At 42.1% G+C, this 19,916-nt stretch overlaps 1 protein-coding gene across 4 annotated transcripts in view; it reads left to right on the top strand.

Moving 5' to 3' along the window:
• DCAF1 (DDB1 and CUL4 associated factor 1) overlaps positions 1 to 19,916 on the top strand; it is a 50,862-nt gene that overhangs the window by 18,716 nt on the left and 12,230 nt on the right. For all 4 annotated transcript variants that reach the window (XM_027731039.2, XM_039378040.1, XM_039378071.1 and 1 more), the window contains exons 10-22: positions 766 to 945; positions 1,778 to 1,987; positions 3,145 to 3,314; positions 4,424 to 4,548; positions 5,653 to 6,913; positions 7,856 to 8,054; positions 8,757 to 8,839; positions 9,744 to 9,828; positions 11,209 to 11,442; positions 11,968 to 12,061; positions 12,525 to 12,629; positions 13,352 to 13,425; positions 14,411 to 14,515. In XM_027731039.2, the coding sequence (XP_027586840.1) occupies positions 766 to 945; positions 1,778 to 1,987; positions 3,145 to 3,314; positions 4,424 to 4,548; positions 5,653 to 6,913; positions 7,856 to 8,054; positions 8,757 to 8,839; positions 9,744 to 9,828; positions 11,209 to 11,442; positions 11,968 to 12,061; positions 12,525 to 12,629; positions 13,352 to 13,425; positions 14,411 to 14,515 (2,925 nt within the window). The remainder of the gene's footprint in view (positions 1 to 765; positions 946 to 1,777; positions 1,988 to 3,144; positions 3,315 to 4,423; positions 4,549 to 5,652; positions 6,914 to 7,855; positions 8,055 to 8,756; positions 8,840 to 9,743; positions 9,829 to 11,208; positions 11,443 to 11,967; positions 12,062 to 12,524; positions 12,630 to 13,351; positions 13,426 to 14,410; positions 14,516 to 19,916) is intronic.

The raw sequence follows: 19,916 nt of genomic DNA, 5'->3' as shown, positions 1-19,916 counted from the left end.
CTGAAGCTGGTAGCATTGTATTGTCTGAGTATGTCCAGCACAGCAGAGAAGAGAGGGAAAACTGTGCTAACTTGGCATATAGCAGCTGGTGCCATGGCTTCAGCTCGGTGCTGTTCCTCCTGGCACTGACCCTGGCAGAGAGTTCTGAGTTCCTCCTCATTAGAAGCCAACGGGCATATGGAAGGTGCAGTTCTGAGCACATGGTCTGCACATCTCGGAGGCAGGGTCTGAGAAGGGAAAAGACCAGCTCAATTGTCTGTTTCCTGAGAAAGTCAGGCTTTAGACTTGGATTTGATGATCCTTGCAATTCCCCTTGGCTTCAGTGCTGCCAGTGTTTGCTGGAACCTCAGCACAGCATATGCTACTGTTACACTGAGAGGAATTTTTGTTTCTTCAGTGGAAGCTTCTCTTCTCTGCCTCTAGCAAATCATTCTTTGGATATCTGGAAGTGGTATGGAGAAAGACTCCCTGGAATTATACTATACTAAGGCTGCTGTATTTACTATGTTTTACTCTGGGAATGAACCAATTGCTAGTCTTTCGTTGCCAAATCATAGGCTTTATTAGTCTCACAGAGTTTATTTGGCTTTTTTAGTGAACTGGAAATGGGAATTTTTGTTTCCTGTCTCAGATGTCCCAAGTCAAGCTGAGAATAACTGATATTCGTCCTCTGTTTGCTTCTCAAAGAGCCCTCGTTCTCCTTAGACAAATTCTCTCCAGCAATCTGTTTGAAGTCCTTCTCAAGAATGTTCTTTTGCTTTCTAGGTGTGCATGCACCCCCATAATGTGCTTTCAGATGTGGTGAACTACACCTTATGGCTGATGGAGTGCTCCCATGCCTCGGGCTGCTGCCATGCCACCATGTTCTTCTCCATTTGCTTCTCCTTCCGTGCTGTCCTGGAGCTCTTTGACAGGCACGATGGCCTTCGGCGTCTGGTTAACCTGGTAAGGCTCGTGGTTTTAGTGGGGAGCAGGGTTTTAGTGTCAGGGTTTGCACCCTTTGCAGTGCAACTGTGAAGAGTTCTGTTCTTCTGTTTGGTTTTGCTTGGGGTTTTTCCTCCTCAGTTCGGAAGAGATGGAGAGGTGGGGTGAGTTTTCTAAGCAACGTTGGTCCCTTTATCTTTATTATTTTTAATATTATGATTATTGTCTAGAGACTTGCTACCCTTTGGGAGCTTTTTGGTGCAACTGCAAGGTTAAGCAGTACTTATTCAAGCAGTGGGAGTCCAAATGTTTCTCACCATTCCAGATATATGTGCAGTATTGCCATGCACCCTTTTGGATGTGGATAAATCCAGCCTTGTTCCTGGAGAGGTACAACTGTGTGTGTGCTGTGTAACCACGGTACCTTATGGGCACAAATTACACTGTTTATGTACAAAAGCTGGAGTGTATGCAGGGTGTTGCTGTGCAGTTCTGCTGCTTGGGTTGTGTCTACTTTGGGGACATCAGTGCTGCAGGGTGTAACACTGTGTTGTGCCATATAATGCCTGCTGGTACTAGGCACTGCCTCCAGACCTACAGTGATGGAACTCTGGGTTTCTTTCTTCACAGATCGTGAAGGAGAGGGAATGGTTCAATTTGACTCCTATTTCCCAAGCAGATACCCTTTCCTGTTCAAACAGCCTTAGTCAGCTCTGAGTGGGCTTGTATGTCCTGTACAGTAAAATCAGTGTGTCTGGGTTTAGTACAACTGCAGCTGAGAGCTGTAGATGCTTTTTTTTCCCGCGAAGACTGAGCTGATGAAACCTTTTTTTTCCCCCCACTCTTTTTGAAGATAAGCACTCTGGAGATCTTGAACCTGGAAGACCAAGGAGCCCTCCTGAGTGACGATGAGATCTTTGCCAGCCGCCAGACGGGGAAGCACACCTGCATGGCCTTGCGCAGGTACTTCGAGGCTCACCTGGCCATCAAGCTGGAGCAGGTGAAGCAGTCTCTGCAGCGCACCGAGGGTGGCATCCTGGTCCATCCACAGCCCCCCTACAAGGTGAGGAGCGTGGTGCAAGCTTTTAACATGGCTGTTGCATTTTTCAAGTGAACCCAGGCTGCAGATGTGTGTGGATGTCTTTTGAGACCGGTGGAATAACTGGGCAGTGTGCAATTCATAGGGATTTTTTTATTTGTACTTTTTTCCTGACTTGTGGAATGACACTGCAATAGGAAAGTACAGGAAAGCCCTTGAGGTTTATCTGAATTACATTTGATTAAGGTTCCTGCTCGTCTGTTGTGGTTCCCTTTCCATCTCTCAAACATTTAAAGGCAGGATATTTTTGTTACCTGTGGTTTTTTTCTATGCTTTGAATCTCTGGAAGGACAAAATCTGTGTGTAGAGAGGTACATAATGTTGAAAAACTTGGAAATAAGTTTGATTTGACAATGATAAATGTTTCTTTTGGCCACCATTGTTTTTATAAATTACCTGGGAGATCCAGATAGATAATAATCCATGGTGTTGGCCATGAATTTTTTTTCCCCTGATTTTGCCTGGTTTTGTTGATTTGTTTTGTTTTTTAAAACTGGATTTTATGGCTGCTTGTTTGGAGGGAGCACATTCACCTGTGATTTCTAGTTTAATTTGGTGGTTTTCTAGAAGAACTGAAATAAGAAAGATATAAGGATGTTTTTGCTTCTGCAAAAATCAGTTATTTTTAGTAACTAAAGAAATGTGTATAAGCTGTTGCCTTCTTGTGTAATTAAAAAATATTGAAAGGCAAGAAATTGTTAGGAATTTCTCTTTTTCTTCAGTGTATTTTGTTGTCAGAACTTAAAAACTGTAATTGAATATTTTTAGCAACCTTTTTTAATATTTGAGCAGATATGTATTTTGAATGATGTGTAGTAACTATTACGTTAGTAGTTTAAAAGCTGAGTAGAATTTTAATTTAATGTAGCTTTTCTTCTTAAATTGGCCTAAGCTTTCTAAAACTGTAAAGAAACTTAAAGGATATTATCCTTAAGCTTATTACAGTGACTGTTGCTGTATTCTTTTATAACTGAGGAATAAAACAGAAAGTAAATACTTAATCTGCAAGAGACAGTGGTAGTCTAATCTTGTAAATGCAGTTTTCAGTTAAATCCCAGCAGTGGGGGATTTGATGTGTGAGTTTGTAACCCTTGTGATCTAATGCTTCCCCTTCCCTGCAGGCCTGTTCGTATACTCATGAGCAGATTGTAGAGATGATGGAGTTCCTGATTGAGTACGGTCCAGCACAGCTCTACTGGGAGCCGGCAGAGGTTTTTCTCAAACTGTCTTGTGTCCAACTCATGCTCCAGCTCATTTCCATAGCCTGCAACTGGAAGACGTACTATGCAAGGTGAGCTGTTTGCTGTGCTGCTGTACTTGAGTGCAGCGAGTTGTGGCTCTTGGGCAGGACATTGCATTTCTAGATTTTCTACCCTGATGGCATTTAAAACAGTCACGTACTGGTTAGTGCTGTTAGGGCCTGTGCTGTGGCTAGCCAGTGCTTATGGAAGTTAACACTGTGGAAGGCAGGACTAAAATTCTGAGGTAGAGAGAGGGATGCCAAGAGATTTCTGAAGAGCCAAAATGCCTCAGGCCCTTGATTTCTGAGAAAGCAGCATCATAGTTTAAGCAGAGTTCTGTGCCACTTTTTATCTGTCTCAAAATTTGTTTACCTTTTTGTTAGAGAAAGGCTAGAAAATGTTCCAAATATGGGACGAAATCCAGATATATCTTAATCGTAGAATGAGGTTGACCAGGACTCCCTCCTTATTTCTACTGCCTATAGGAGCTCTTTGCCTGACTCAACCTGAAAGACTTTGAAATCTGTTTTGCTTCTGTAATTCCCTCCCTCTCTCTCAGGTTGCACTCTCCTGGGTAGCTTCTGTTCTCCTGTTTCTTACTTTCTGCAGCTGTTTCCTAATTGCTACCTGGGCTTACAGACCTCCTCCCCTTTTCTTGAAATGTTCTGCTCTCCCATCTCTTCCTAATCATCCCTTTTCCCTATCACAATTGTCTGCTTTGCTGCTAAACAGTTTCCCTTGGCTTCAGAAAAACTTCCTTCCTAGCTGACTGGTGACAGAGTATTTTGTACAGCAACATTTCCCAACTAAGATGTAGAGTTAGAATAGATTTAGAAGCTTAATTTAGAATGCTTTTGTGGATAAGTCTTAACATTCTTATTTTTATAAATACAAAATAACAGTGCTTTTAGGAGCCTGTGGGGTGTGTGGGATAAATGTTGGCAGACTGCAGGCAATGGTGTACATGTGAGCACTGCCTTCTGTGGAGACCAGCCCTTTAAGAGTGGAATAAGCTAAAATCAAAAGGCGCCATCAAATACAGCAGACGTGACTGCTTTACTTCCATTTGTTGGAGTAGAGTAGATTGAATGCTATTTTTTGTTACTGAAATAACTCTGTGCATGCACCTCTAAGAAGTTCTTCTGTTGTTGTGTTCCAGGAATGACACAGTACGATATGCTTTGGATGTACTGGCCATCCTGACTGTGGTTCCTAAAATCCAGTTGCAGCTGGCAGAACCTGTGGATGTGCTAGATGAAGCTGGATCTACTGTTTCCACCGTGGGTAAGCTGAATATGGTCCTGATGACTTACACATTCATCAGTTGTCTTCTGCTACATAGTTTTTGGATGGTTGTTTCTCACCTACCGTCAGACCAGGGTTAAAATAATTCACATACTCGGAGTTACTGCCAAGGATGCAAATAAGTGAGAGAGTGGACTGTGATTAAAATTGTGTCATGATGAACACTGTGGTTGGGTTACAAATCTGGAGACCCATTTTTCTCTTGCACTTGTTTTCAAGAGCCTATTAACAGGTGGAGACAAATATTCTTGTGTAATGGGACTATTAGATTTCCTCAGCTTCCCAGAAATTTAGGTCTCCTGGGGATATGGCACTTGAGAGTATGGGAGAGGAACAATTATTGCTGTGTGAGTTATGCTGTAACTGGCTACCTGGCAGGTTCAGTATGTAAATGACTGACATGTGCCTGGATCAGATCCAAGGCTTGTGCATTAACTGGGGCCTGATTTTTATTTTTTTTTTTTTAAAGAAAAGGCAAAAGGCAGGCAGAGTACTAGATGTAGGCAACAACCAATTTCTTTTCCACAAAAACTTTTTGCAGACAAATACCAATTCTTTAAGGGTTTTGATCTTCTGAAGCAGATGTTAAACTAGTAGCAACTCCTTGGGAAAACAAAATAAACCCAAAGTTTCATTTTTGCCTGACTCCTTTTAGAAGTTGCAATATGATTTATTTTTTTTTTCCCCCTCAGTGACATGGTCCCCTTCCTTCGTCTCTTTGTTCACCTTGTGTTTATACAAGAGAGTTGCTCTGTGCAGTAACGATCAGGGTGTGCCTGTGCATCTTGCTCTGGTCCAGATATCTGAGGTTTTGCTCTCCTGGGCCTTGCCTGATCACCCCCTCTGACAGATTGTTTGACTCTCTGCTTACTGATGATAAAGTGGAGGAGCAGCAGTGCAGAAAAACATTTTGCCAGCGAGGTAGAAGAATGTATTAGACTAGTTAGCAGAACTTGAGAAATTTCTAGAAGGAAGAGAATTATCAACTTTCTTCAAATTCATTGGAAGACTCCCTTACTTGTCCAATCAACTGTATAGGATACATTTTAGAGTACTAAAGAAACTATTTCTTTCCCTCACTAGGTATTAGTATCATCCTTGGAGTTGCTGAGGGTGAGTTTTTCATCCACGATGCCGAGATTCAGAAATCAGCCCTTCAGATCATCATCAATTGTGTCTGTGGCCCAGATAACCGGATCTCCAGTATCGGGAAATTCATCTCTGGAACTCCTCGGCGAAAGCTTCCTCAGGCCCCCAAGAGCAGTGAGCATACGTTGGCCAAGATGTGGAATGTGGTGCAGTCCAACAACGGCATCAAAGTGCTGCTGTCGTTGCTGTCTGTGAAGATGCCCATCACCGACGCTGACCAGATCCGGGCGCTGGCCTGCAAAGCCTTGGTGGGGCTGTCGCGCAGCAGCACCGTCCGGCAGATCATCAGCAAGCTCCCCCTGTTCAGCAGCTGTCAGATCCAGCAGCTGATGAAGGAGCCGGTGCTGCAGGACAAACGCAGTGAGCATGTGAAGTTCTGCAAGTACGCGGCAGAGCTGATCGAGCGCGTCTCGGGCAAGCCCTTGCTCATCGGCACCGACGTCTCTCTGGCTCGGCTGCAGAAGGCGGATGTGGTGGCCCAGTCAAGGATCACGTTTCCTGAGAAGGAGCTGCTGCTGCTGATTCGGAACCATCTCATCTCTAAGGGCCTGGGAGAAACGGCGTCTGTCCTTACCAAGGAGGCTGACCTGCCCATGACTGCAGCATCTCACTCGTCTGCCTTCACCCCCGTGGCGGCCGCTGCCTCTCCCGTGACCCTGCCTCGCACTCCCCGCATAGCGAACGGCATCTCGGCACGGTTGAGTAGCCACACTGCTGTAGGTTCCGCTGCCACCTCTGTCCATGCTCAGGCAAGGCCGTCGGCATCCCAAGGTCCACCTGCCCTTCCAGGCCCTTCTTATGCCAGCAACTCTCCTCTGATTGGCAGGATTAGCTTTGTGAGGGAGAGGCCGTCTCCCTGCAACGGCAGGAAAATCAGAGTGTTGCGACAAAAATCGGACCATGGCGCCTACAGCCAGAGCCCAGCTATCAAAAAGCAGCTGGACAGACACCTTCCTTCCCCACCCACGCTGGACAGTATAATCACAGAGTACCTTAGGGAGCAGCACGCCCGCTGCAAGAACCCTGTTGCCACCTGTCCCCCTTTCTCTCTCTTTACTCCCCACCAGTGTCCTGAGCCAAAACAGAGGCGCCAGGCGCCAACTAACTTTACCTCACGGCTGACCCGCAGGGCAGCCTTTCCGAAGTACGGAGGGGTGGATGGTGGCTGCTTTGATAGACACCTTATATTTAGCAGGTAAGGAAGAAAAATGTTTTGTGGTCCCTCTCAGGATGCCCCCTGTGCCAAAAAGCCTTACTTGGATTCAGGCTGTGCAGTCCCACAGTGGAGTATCCTTGGAGAGAAAAGTGTTTTAATTCACAGTGACAGTGTTTTAATTCACAGAACCTTGAAAGGCATATTTAGAAGTTGTTCTGTTTGTCTTGTCCATACTACTGCCCCTTAGTACATAAAGCACTCTTCATTTTCAATATCATGTTAATTCATGAGCAACACTGACTGCTGAAGCTCGAAGCTCTTTGTTCTCCTTTGGAAGGTAAGTATGTAACACCAGTTTTCCACAAGAGTGTAGCAGAGCCTTGGGGATGGTTGGCTGACAGATGCAGGACGGTGGAATCCATATTTTGCTCTTGCAGCTGAATCCACAGCACTGCAAGTTGCCTTTTCACGTGGCCTTTCTTTCCTGAGGTTAAATTGGAAGGTGATGTAAAATTTATAAAAATAAAGATGACACATTCATGAAAGCATCTTGACAGTGAAACCAGTGTCACCATGGGAAGTTACAATGTCAGGAGGTTGCTTGGCTGATGTGCCATGTCTTCTTGTATTGAGTGTTTCAGAACTGTTAGAAGATTTTTTTGCTGGCTGTCTCTGCTTATCCAGGTGATCGCATTACAGAGTTTCCATCAATACAACTTCGAAGATGGACTCCAGGTGCTTCAACTTAATGATGTGCTTTAACAGAAGTACTAAATAGCGCTAAACAAACCCTGAAAGGTTCCAAACATGTTGTAACATACTGACTTGAGCACTAGTCTTACAGTTGACACTTACCTTGCTCTAGAAGAAAGCTGTAACTTGTGCCTACATGATTTTTAAGGGCTGGATTTAGTATCAGAGCATTTCAGTTTTGCTTTTGTTCTCTCTTTTGGGTGACCTGTGTATTTTTGCCTTCTCCAGGTTCCGTCCAATTTCTGTGTTCAGGGAAGCAAACGAGGATGAGAGTGGCTTTACCTGTTGTGCATTTTCTGCAAGAGAACGATTCTTAATGCTGGGTACCTGCACGGGACAGTTGAAACTCTATAATGTGTTCAGTGGACAGGAAGAGGCCAGTTACAACTGCCATAACTCTGCCATCACACACCTCGAGCCATCCAGGGTAAGGAATTACAAACCTGTTCTGGTTTTTAAAAATTCTCACTGCCTAAAGCCCTGGCATGTTTTGGGCCCATGTGGACATGTACATCCAAAATGCACCTACTGGCTGGCCTGCAATGCCTGTCATTGAAGTACTTTGAAGTACAGTGAAGTGGTAATTGTATATTCTTTCTCTTGTGAGTCCTACAATTATTTTTTTTCTTCCCAAGATGATAGAGGAGATACATAGTGGCTGTGTGCCTTCATAAGAAATTAATATATATGTCTGCAAGTGGAAAAATGCTTAAACTGACTATTTAAGATAAGCATGAGATAAAGTATCAGAGTTTATATAACCTCCCTTTGCTGGAGAAAGAAATCTTTTGGGGGATGATTCTAGGAAGAAATAAGATACTGATTTATAAGCAGAATGGACTCCACTCACAGGACATTAACGTTCAGGCATGGATTATTCTGTGTTTATCTGTTCTTAACATCATAGGTTAAGAGCATTCCCATTGTTATTTGTAATGTTTTTCTTTGTCTGCCAAGGGCTCTTTACATTATACATCGTATTAGATACCTAGATTTTTATCCCTATAGGAGCAGTTTATTAAGCACAAAGTTCCTACATTTATCGTGTATGTGCAAGGTAAATGTGTAGAGATAAAACTATAACCTCTGTTTTCCCTCCCTCCTCCTTCACTCCAATCTGGAAATCCAGGATGGATCTTTATTGCTGACATCTGCTACGTGGAGCCAACCTCTGTCTGCATTGTGGGGAATGAAGTCTGTCTTTGATATGAAGTAGGTATACTCTGGTTCAGCTGTGGATATGCTGCAGTTAGAAGAACAATTTGATATAGGAAGAAACTCTGAAAAACAGAATAGCAGAGATCTCATAATGTCTCTTGTGAAAAGTAAAATGTGCTCCCTTTCTTGTGTTAGCATCTTCCCTGTTTTATTGTGTACACGTAGAGTAAATTTTAACGAAATTCTAACTACCTAAAGTCCTGTTTAATGCAAAATAGATCAGTAAAATCACTGTTGCTCCCGAGGGCAAAGAAATATATTTGTGTTTTTATTCTCATGTTTGTAAATTACCTTGACAGTCTTTCTGTAGCCAGTTCAGAATTTGACTAGCAGTGCTGATTTGCATTGGGAAATTTTCAGACCTAACACAAGCTATTTCAGTCCTGGATAAAGCTATTTAAAATCTGTTTCAGTATTTACAATTGTTCCTTCCCATAAAAAAATGGGTGGCAGGCTCTTCATTTTTAAAAGGTTTGACTGTTGTCTGCCTTAGTTGTAAGCAGCTGTTTTGGTGTGACCTGTTTGGGGCCATTCTTCAGAGAAAAGGCCACAGAAGCCTCAGGCCTGCATGTGTATTTGAATGTTCATGATGCCATTCATTGCCCAGTCCTCTAAACAGCGTTGTGTTTATGGCAGACCCTGTTGGTGACAAGTCTGTGAATTTGCTGCTTGTGGTTTTGTCACTGATCTGCTGTAGAGGCTGTGTCTGTAAGAGAGGTTTCCCTGCAAATGCCCACGGAGCATTTCAGCACTGTCATCTCCACAGTCAGTGGAAAGGAGAGTGTTTTCTGCATGTTTGGTTTTCTCTGTTGTCGAAACCTGTGCTGGAGGTGTTGGGGTTGTGCTTGGTTCATGCAGAATCTGCAGTTCCTTGACGTTTTAATGCCTCTGTCTCCAGGCATTCCTTCCCTGATGACCACTATGTGGAGTTCAGCAAGCACTCTCAGGACAGGGTCATTGGCACAAAGGGAGACATTGCACATGTAAGTACCAGGAAAGCTCGTGGTTGTGAGGCTGTGACAGGACTATAATCCTCCATAGGGTGTTTATGAACTGATCTGGGTGCTGTGATGCTCCGTGTAACTGGTGAGCTAAGAAGCTTCAGAGGAAAGCTTTGAAAGTGTCACATAACTTCTCCATGTCTGAGGGTATAAACTTGGCCATCCCAAGCTGGCTGTAGCACAAGCAATGTGGGTGTGTTGCCTCTTTGGTTAATATTCAGGGCAATTGTAGAATTTCTGCTTTGTTTTGTTCATTTGAGAGAGATCATGCAGGATTTTTTTTCCCCTGAAGTTGCTTTCTTTGCATGATTTTTCAGTAATAGCAATAATAATAATAAAGTTCTACTGTAAACAGTATCTCAGTCAACAGCTATGGGAAATAACCTATTTAAAGTATCCTTCTTTTGCCCTCCCAAATTTGCAACTTGTTTTCGAGCAATTTAATTTTACCACTATATTTTCGGAGAATGCTGTTCTGGTTTTTATGTGAATACCTGCAAATTGGACAGATGCAGGCTGCAGAAAGCTTCTGCTGCTTCTCAGTGCTAATTTGCATTTGTTATGGGCACTGTCTCTCAGAGTATTTGCATAAAAAATAGTCATGAAATATAACTTAATCAAATTATTTATAATTTTACACGTTACTCTGATTTGTTTAAGTAAACTCTCCATTCCTGCCCAGTTTTTAACTTGGATTTAGCTGAAAGTCAGATCAGTTTGTGTATTGTGTTTATCTGATAAATAGATTTGTTTTCCAATTGTGGAGTGTTGGAGCAAGAGCTTGGCTCCAAGGGCTTTTACAGACCCAGTTTGTTGAGGAGATGATCATAAACCCTTTTTACTGGTTATAACCCTTTTTATATTCCAACAGTTTGTTGTGACAGAGCTCAGAAAGTTGCCTTTCTGTATAGATGCCAGGAATTTTAACTCCTTTTCTACAGTTTTTGGGGTTTTTTTCCCCTCACTGTGTGCTTTGGAGTTTTAATGTTTGTAAATACCATCTGCTCTGAAAACAGTTCCATTTCTGAGACAGTTTTTGGCTAAGTAGTACCTTGTGAGTGCAGCTTCCCAGCCCACTCCTCATAGCAGGGTTAGTTTCTTTGGAACTCATCCTGACTGTAGTGAAACATGTCAGTGACCCTGCAGTAAGCTGAGTCCTGGCCAAAACTTGTGAGGCTTAGTTCCAGCTGTGAAAAACTATTAAAGGGCTGGTAGGAAGGATGATTTATGGAATGCTGTCATGTGAAATGGAAAAGTGAAAGAGGGAATGGGGTGATTCTAGAAGAGGGAACATGGGGTGATCTTAGGCACAACTATATTACAAATTGTGACTAATCTTTCTTTTTCTTTTTAATCTAAAAGATCTATGATATTCAGACTGGCAACAAGCTATTGACTCTGTTTAACCCAGATCTTGCCAACAACTACAAGAAGAACTGTGCCACCTTTAACCCCACTGATGACCTTGTCCTAAATGATGGTGTCCTCTGGGATGTCAGATCAGCACAAGCCATCCACAAGTTTGACAAATTCAACATGACTATCAGTGGTGTTTTCCATCCCAATGGGCTGGAGGTCATAGTCAACACTGAAATTGTATCCTTTGGCCGCTGTGGTAACTGAGGTGCTGGTACCTAAACAACTGGTAGATGAACAAGTAGCTGTTTGCAGAAGTTTTATTAGTGGTTTGTGTTACACGTTGTGTGTGGTAACTGGAATCTGTGACTCAAGGGAGTAGGGACTGTCAGACAGGTAACTAATTTAAATCTAGATTCTGCCTCTGATATAGCCTAGGGAAAATACTTAGAGAGAGCAAGAGAGAATTTTTTTTTCTGATATATTGTGTAATACCTCTGCTCTCTTCCCATCCTTGACCAAGATCAACCTTGAAGCTACTGCAGTAACCTCTTGTGACTGGGAATGGCATTTTGAGTAAGAGCTCTTTCATTTTGAACGCTTGGAAGGGAATTGCGGTGCTAGAATCCAACTCTGGTTCCATCATATTTACACGAAAGTGGCAGTGAAGTTTCTTGAACACAGTTAATAATTTCTTTGCCACTGTGTTGAAAAGGGTTTGTAAGCTTCCAGTTGTTTGTTGTTCCTTAGCCTGTGTCTTTTCAGTGGGACCTCCGAACTTTCCACTTGTTACACACAGTACCTGCACTGGACCAGTGTCGTGTGGTCTTCAACTATACTGGCACAGTGATGTATGGAGGTAGGACTTCTCAGCCTTACATCACTCTCCTTGGTCCCCTCTTGTTTGAGATAAGTAGATGCTCATTCAGTGAAATTGGAAGCTTCAGAGAGTCTGTTTAACCCCAGGCCTTACTGGCACGTGTGAACTGGATTTTTTCCAGGATGTTCACGCTGCATGTATTGCTGACAAAGACAGTTTTCTGTAATATCAGCAATATCACAACTAATTTAGGAGATTAAAAAGCAACCTGTTGTATAATGGCAGATCTGATGATGCTTGAGAAAATGATTTTGTCCTCTGTATTAGTTTTGATGATCTGTAGTATCAGTAAAGGCAGCTCTGGAAGAGCAGATATTAAATGGGTCTTGCCAAGCTATTAAATATAAAGAAAATTCCTCTCAGAGTCTGGCTTGATCTTAAGTTGATTAATGATAGTGACGAATGGAAGGCAGATTTGTGGAATAATCTTTCCTTGTACCAGCTATGTTGCAGGCAGATGATGAGGATGACCTTCTGGAGGAGAGAATGAGAAGTCCCTTTGGCTCTTCTTTCAGGACATTTAATGCAACCGATTATAAACCTATAGGTAAGAGAGGAGCAAATAGCTTGGTCTGAAGGTTTGAAGGTTTATTGCAAGTTCTGCTTAGTAACATTCACTTCTTCTCTCCTTTGCACATGTGAGGAAACGAACTGCTGTGGCCTGTTCTGATTAAAGCACAAGAGTTGGGTTTAACACTGAAATAATTTCAACTATCATATCCCATGCATTGTCTGATTGCCTTACTTGCTAGTGGTCAGGAATTCTGGCTTTATTTTCCTTTCTTCTTTCCAAGTAAGGCATAATCTGAGATAGTAGGACATTTGGCCAGGATAGCACTGGTCTCATTGCAGGAAGAGCCCTTTCTTCAGCTTCTGGAGCTGTGCTAATTACTGCTATGGACATAAACAAATGTGGCTTTTGCTATTGAAAGGATACACAGGTCACAACTCAGTCCCTGCATTGCCACCTATTCTGAAAGATGATCTGTTGTTTACTGTGCTTAGGGAAGCCAATAAATGTGCTATCAAGGGAGGAAGCTCTGTGCAGAGCAGGTTAAGAGTTTACATGACTGTTTTCTACAGTGGTCTCCAACATTCTATTCTTTATTACAGGTTGAATTAGTTAAAAATGCTCATGTCACTTCTGTTTCAGCTGTTCTTTTTTGTCCCAAGATTGTATTATCTGCTTTTACACCTTTTTTTTTTTTTTCCACTGAGCATTAAGTAACCTGCACTTAACCACTGAGTTTGTTCTGTGATGTTTTCCAGCCACCATAGATGTAAAGAGGAATATCTTTGACCTGTGCACAGACAGCAAGGACTGCTATCTGGCTGTCATTGAGGTAAAGCAGCTAAGAATAAACTCTGGCCTCTGTAGCTGTTGTTTCAGTGCAGTGCTTGTTTCTTTTTTGGAGTTCCTGCTGTTAAATTCATGTCCTAAGCAGTGGTGTTGTTTTGATGATGATAAAGATGCTGTTAGTTTTTTGTTTTCCACCCACTGCAGTCTTGTTTTGCTGCCTCTCATTCCTTAAACTTCCGAACTCATTTACTTCTCTTCTTCAAACTCTTCCCACTTTAAAATGTGCAGAGGTTTTCCTTCTCAGGAGCATAGAGAGAAATGCATTTTTCCTATGTATAGCAGTAGTTTCCTATTATTGCAAATTAAAACGTGCTCTGTACCAAATAACTGGGAAAAGCAATCTTTGTGGGACTTCCCATGGAACTTTTCAGTGAATCACTCTTATTGTTCCTTTTACATTTGTTTTCCCAGCAACATCCCACAAGCTAAGGGCTTGAAAGAAAGATTACTGAGTGAAACTTCTGGCTTGTTAGGGATCCAGTTCTTTGCTCAGTATTATGTTGTCAGGACCCAATTTCTTGAAACCTGGCTATACACATGTAGTGACTAATTTAAAATCCTGTCAGCTTCATACTCTGAACCACTGATCCTTACAGACCAAAAAAGCGAGTCAAGAACCTCTAGCAGGACAAACTTCACGTTTGACTACTGAAGTTGGAGATGGCAACGTTGTCAGACCAAGAAAATTTTCTTTTATGCGAGTCATTGGAAATGCTATTTCAGGGGATGTGGTTGCTGGGGTGTCACTGCTGTCTTCTGGAACTCTCTCTATATGACAGCTTGTAGCATCCTCTCGGTGCATGTGGTTCCTTGAGACCAAAAAGACTCGGTTTTAGTGCTAATTGTACTGCTGCTGGTAAATGGGAGAGAGGGATTTTGGTGATGTGATTGAGATCAGATGTAGCATTGAATACGAAAGCTGAGCTTAATTCCTGGGGCTAACTGCTGTGTGGGCATCTCCCCTTCAGAATCAAGGCAGCATGGATGCCATGAACATGGATACGGTTTGCAGGCTGTATGAAGTGGGCCGGCAGCGTCTGGCAGAAGATGAAGAGGATGAAGAAGAAGATCAGGTGAGAAGCACAGCACTAACCTGGGTGTTCAAGGGTAGCTGTTAGCCCTCTACATGTGTTCATTTATTACCAAGAAAGTACAGAGGCCTCATTTGGTCTCACTTAATGTGAAGTAGGTCACTTTACTGCCAGTGTAAACTCAGGCTGTCTACACAGAGCCTGTGTGAACAGTAACTTTGTGCACTGTAAACTAACGCAACCATTTATAGTTTATTGATTAATTTCCCTAATATTTCAATCTTGATCAGAAGCTCTGCTGTTTGTTCTGCCTTTTTTTTAAAAAATATTTTGACACCCATTAGAAACAGCAGTGCTTGAGGTTTTTTCTTTTTCAATTCCAAGTCTCGTATTTGGGCATAACTTGTCACCAGTTTCTGAATGAGATGTAACTTATGGCTAATGCAGTGAAACTGCACAGTACTTGTACACAGCAAAACGTTTTAAGAATTTTCAAGAGGGCTGCAGGTTTGCACTGGGATGTGTTGGTTTTCCTTCTCAGATCAGCCGTTTGAGTTCCGGCAACTTGACAAAAGAGCTAAGAACTGCAGTAAGGGCCCCTCAGGGTGCAGCTGGTAGTATATACACAGTAGCACAGAATGCTTACTATAGTACAGTGACAAAATTTGTGGCTTTTTGGGTGTCAGGTGTTTTGTGGGGTTTTTTTGAAAGGCAAAGACTTTATGCTTCTATTCCCTAAAGATTTTAAATGCATTATCCTTTGCTGTATGGTGCCTGCATTCTAGTAAATGGTACATTTGTATCTCCTGTGAGAAAAGCTGACTTCACCTTTTTCCAAAGAATGCTAGAAGGTAATACTTTGATGGGTTTTTTCCAGACTCTGTGGAAAGCTGGATTTCTGATACCCTTTCTGTGTCTGAATCTTCCCCTTGCTAGGTTAAAACTTGTACTCGCTAGTTCAGAAGACTGTAGGTCCCAGGAAAGAGTAATTTTCTTTGCAGTTAGTTGTTGTTATTACAATTTCACTGTAATTCTGAAGATAAAGCAGCAGTTCTGGTTTGGGTGTACAGTTTGTGTCCTGGCCTCTGAATGTGCTACAAGGTTGCATTTGAAGTCTTGGCATTCTTTTGAAATCGTTGGTCATTGTTTCTATCCCTAGATTGGATGGATTAAAAGAGTAGAATTTCTTGGGAAGAGCAGAATTTCTTGGGAAGCAATGAAGAGGGAGGAGAGATTATTGTTCTTTCCTTCCTTTCTACTTCCTAACCTTCCAGTGCTTGCCTTGGGCAATAGTTTCTATTTTTGTCTCTGCTTCCACGTTTTTGTCCACTTTCTGCAAGCTAATTTATATTTTCTTTATAAAATTGAAAAAAAAAATAGTAGCAGAAATAGGTTTTGCATTGTACAATGATTAACCAGCAGCTATCAGGGCACTGTTTTGCAAAATCACTGTTAAGTGTTGACTGAAGGGGAGATCTGTGTTTGTATAAGGCAGTCAATGGTTCCAGGCTGTAACACCGGGTACCCAGCAGAGATAAGGGATCTGTCACCCATCAGGTGTGTCTGGGGACACTTCCTGTCTTACAAATACAGGTGGCCCCAGGCAGAGTTTAAGTGTGCTAAAAGCTTTTCTGTAAAGCTGATGGAGTGTTCAAACAAAGCTGCTCCGGGATCGATTTGCAAGCTGAGGGACTAATTGATATTGCATAATTGGTGGGGTTTATGGTCTCCATTTCTGAGGTCTGTAGATGTTTCCTAGATAGTAACTTTCGGGGATGGTTGCAATAAGGTTTCTTTAAAAAGAGATTTGGTTTTAATATAAACACTTATAAACCCAAATTAAATTCAGTCTGTGTATATTTAGCAAAACATAAACTGATGTTTTCCTCTCTGTCCCGTAGCTGTTCCATCCATGCTATTCCTCCAGGTTTGTTCTGCTCTTAGGCTTACAAAATACAGCTTTTGTCTCCATAGAGACATCCAGCATTGAGCTAGAATGAGGAGAGGTTTTCCAGAAGAAAGATGGAATCCCTCTGGCACACCTGTCTGTTGAGACCAACGAAAGTAATTTGTTTCCTCATGAAAGGATTTTTCTGTGTATACATAAGCTCACACTTATGTAGGTGTTCACTACTTGCCTAGTTAGTGTCTGTGATTTAGAGTTTGAAAAACTGGTTATAACCTTTGAAGCTTGTTGGGACTTCTCACAGGGATTCTAAAACCACTTCTGGCTGAAAGAAGATACTTTCTGATCTTTTTCTTGAATATGGTGGAGGGGGAAATCCATATGAATCAACATGAACCTGGTATCTTTTTGGTCAAGGTTTTTAGAGCAGATACTAATCTGTTTGTTCCCTGGGCATTCACACCTCGACTTGGTGTATGTTTGTATTTTTCTATCTGACCTACAGGGGTCTATGAGGACCTTTTTTTGCCTGTACAGAAGGTGGTGAGTACTCAGAGAGAAGGGTGTCTGATGGGCAAGCCTAGCTCGGAAGTCATGTATCCAGAATAAAACTGCTTTAAAAATTGTGCTAGAGACAAGTTAAGAACTGTGGAGAAAAATATCTGTCTGGCATTTTTTTTACTTGAAATTTTAATGCCTCATGATGTCAGTTCTGACAAATGTCAGCTGATAGCTCTGTGACAGGTTTTTGAAAAGCAGGAGACTGAGCGTCTTTAAAATGAACCTAGTGGGGATGGTTGGTCTGTAGATATCTTTCCATTCCTTCCGTAATTTAAGAAACAAAACTCTATTCAACTCCTTTCTCAGTCCAAATCTTGGAAGATTAACTGGTCTGCTCCATAAATTGCCCTCAAATGAAATGATTAGGCTGACTCACCTGGTTTGTGTGTGGTGCTGCTGCAGTAAATGTTTGTAGTTTTATTGGCAGTGCTGGAGAACAGCACCACTGTGGCTGAGTTCTTCCCTGGGGTTGTACTACCCTTTCCTGGGAGGTCTCTGGGAAACTGCCTTTCCCTAGGTATGGCCAGCAGTCCAGAGCTGTTGAACAGCACAAATGCTAAAGGATATTGATACTCTGTGGTCTGTACTTACTGTGGTAACTGAGGGGAAGTGAAGATGTCTTGTGCTTAGCGAGAGTCCGTTTGCAGGCTCTTTTGTTGGATGTTTTACTCCAGAAATACTAGTCCTTCTGCCTTGAACTTCCATGAGTTCTGTGTATTATCTTGGTGCTGGGTGAGTGTCTAAATGGATCCATCAGCAATTGACAGTCTCACTCACAAGTATTTGCAAAACTATGTTCAGTCTATGTGGAAATATGTAAGGGGTTTTTATTTTTCAGTCCGGCAGCAAATTCTTCTTCCTGCTGTATTTGCCACTGTTTTGATACACTCCTTCAGAGTTAGACTTAGCAAAAATCAGGTGTGTGTTTGAGCTACTAGTACAGAGCCTGGACCATCTTTTGGTTGTTAGCTTGCTCTATTCTTACTTATTTCTCTTTCTTGGCTGATTAGTATCCCCCGTTTCACTTAGTAATCTACTGTCTTCTGCAGTGAGGCAGTCCAGGGGTTTCAGAGGAAATGTCAGGTGCCACAGGCTAGAAAAGGAGACCAGAAATACGAAGTGGTCAGAAAAACTAAACCCAGTGGCACTGGCTGAAGACAAAGCAGACTCAAAACTGAGCTCCGGATAGCGTAATCTTCTGAGGGGGCTTTGGGATTTTCAGTCTGTGCATTTTTCCTTCCGTATTTTCATTGTCCTTTCCATATTAGTGGTTTAAGGGCTGTTTTTTCTCTCTGTGGTATGTGTGGGTGATACATCTGTGAGGCTCAAGTAGCATTCTCAGTTATTGTCACGCTGAGGGACATTTACAGCTTCAGCAGCAGATTGCTTCACCTAGCTGTCCCTGTCCTATAAAGTGTGTTCTACTTCTTTTGCCAGAACTGAAGAACTGTTAATTATCCTGCAGTGCTTCTGGGCTATCGAAATGGTGATGGTAGGTGTGTAATTTGTCTTTTTGCATTGGTTTAGAAAATTCTAGGTGATGGGAAATGAAAGCTTTGGAGATAAGGCAATAAAGACTCGAAAGACAATCGCTATTCTAACATATGGTTTAGCCAGGATGGGTAATGTTTTCCTCAGATTTCTATGTGGTCTTTGTGATCCCAGTTCCTACTTTTTTTTTTAGGATTCTCCCCCTATCTACCTGCAACAGCAATTCAACTGTACTTTTATTGCTGTTCTGTTCTATGGTTGGTTTGTTTTTTTTCATGTGGATATTGATTTGCTGGGGGAAAGACCCCACAAACCTTAATCCATATTGGCACAAGTATTTGGGACCCATCAGACCACGGTGGTGCTTTGCCACTACAAGCTGACTCGAATGATTTATGTCATCAGGGACCATTAACTGAAGGTCCCTTTCAGGAGCTGTTCCTGTAACATTGAAAGATGTGGTTTGATTTGAAATCTTGCTCAAGATGAAATGGTTTACAGAATAATAGCTGGGAACAAGTATTTTCAGACAAATGTCTCAAGTGATAATAAATATGTGTTTATTGCACACCTTAATAGGAATCTTTGAGCTCAGTTGCAGCCTAAGTAAAGAGTGGTTTCTGTCAAAGACCTTTTTACAGAACAGATACATCTTTTGAACAGGCGTCCTCCAAAACACATTTTTAAAAGAAATTTTTTCTCAGTACTTCTTACCACATTTTTTTCTCGGTACTTGTTACCACATTTTTTAGATAGTAGCAAATAACTGTGGCCGCTTCAGCCTATTCTCCCGTTTCAAAATCCATTTTCAGTAGCTTTCAGTTGAAACAGAGGAAATTCTTAGAGAAGTATTTGGAATTTTTGGAAGGGTAGACTTAGTATTATGGAGTAAAACAGCTTCAGCAGAGATAAAAGCATATTCTGCCTGTTCAATGACAGAAATCAAAGGTGTCCTTCCTCTCACCTAACACATCTTTCTAGAATTCCCAGAATAGCTGAGATCCAAGAAAATAAAAGCTGCCTCAGCTGTGATGAGAAATGCCAGTCAGAAGCTTGAGAAAACAAAGGAACAAATTCTTGTCCATAGAGAGAGAGAGTTCATTTACCTGCCAAATTTTGAAATTCCTTTATGCACTGTTGTTCTTTGTCATGGAATTAAAGGAATGAGCTTATTTTTGTGAGTGAGAGCATGAGATCAGCGAGAGGAAGGAAGAGAAGCAAACGGAGAAATTGTTCCTAGTTCTGTACACCATATATTATCTCTGAGCCCTACAGCACAGAGAATCAACAGTCACATTAGAACACATTTATCTCAAGTGAAATGATGGCTTGCACATGCCTCAGAGAGAACAGTGACTGGAGTCAGATTGATCATCATCAGGTAAAATGGAAACATTCCATAGGCAAAACCAGAGTTTGATCCAAAGAGTCCCCGCTGAACCTCCCGATCCATCAGAGGCCCGTTCCCTTTAAAGCTTTTGTTTG

The sequence above is a fragment of the Pipra filicauda genome, unplaced genomic scaffold (assembly GCF_003945595.2).
Source record: "Pipra filicauda isolate LSUMZ 115617 unplaced genomic scaffold, ASM394559v2 scaffold102_size2360937_pilon, whole genome shotgun sequence".
NCBI lineage: Eukaryota > Metazoa > Chordata > Aves > Passeriformes > Pipridae > Pipra > Pipra filicauda.
The sequence above is the reverse complement of the archived record's forward strand: the minus strand, read 5'-3'. Positions and strand labels throughout refer to the sequence as shown.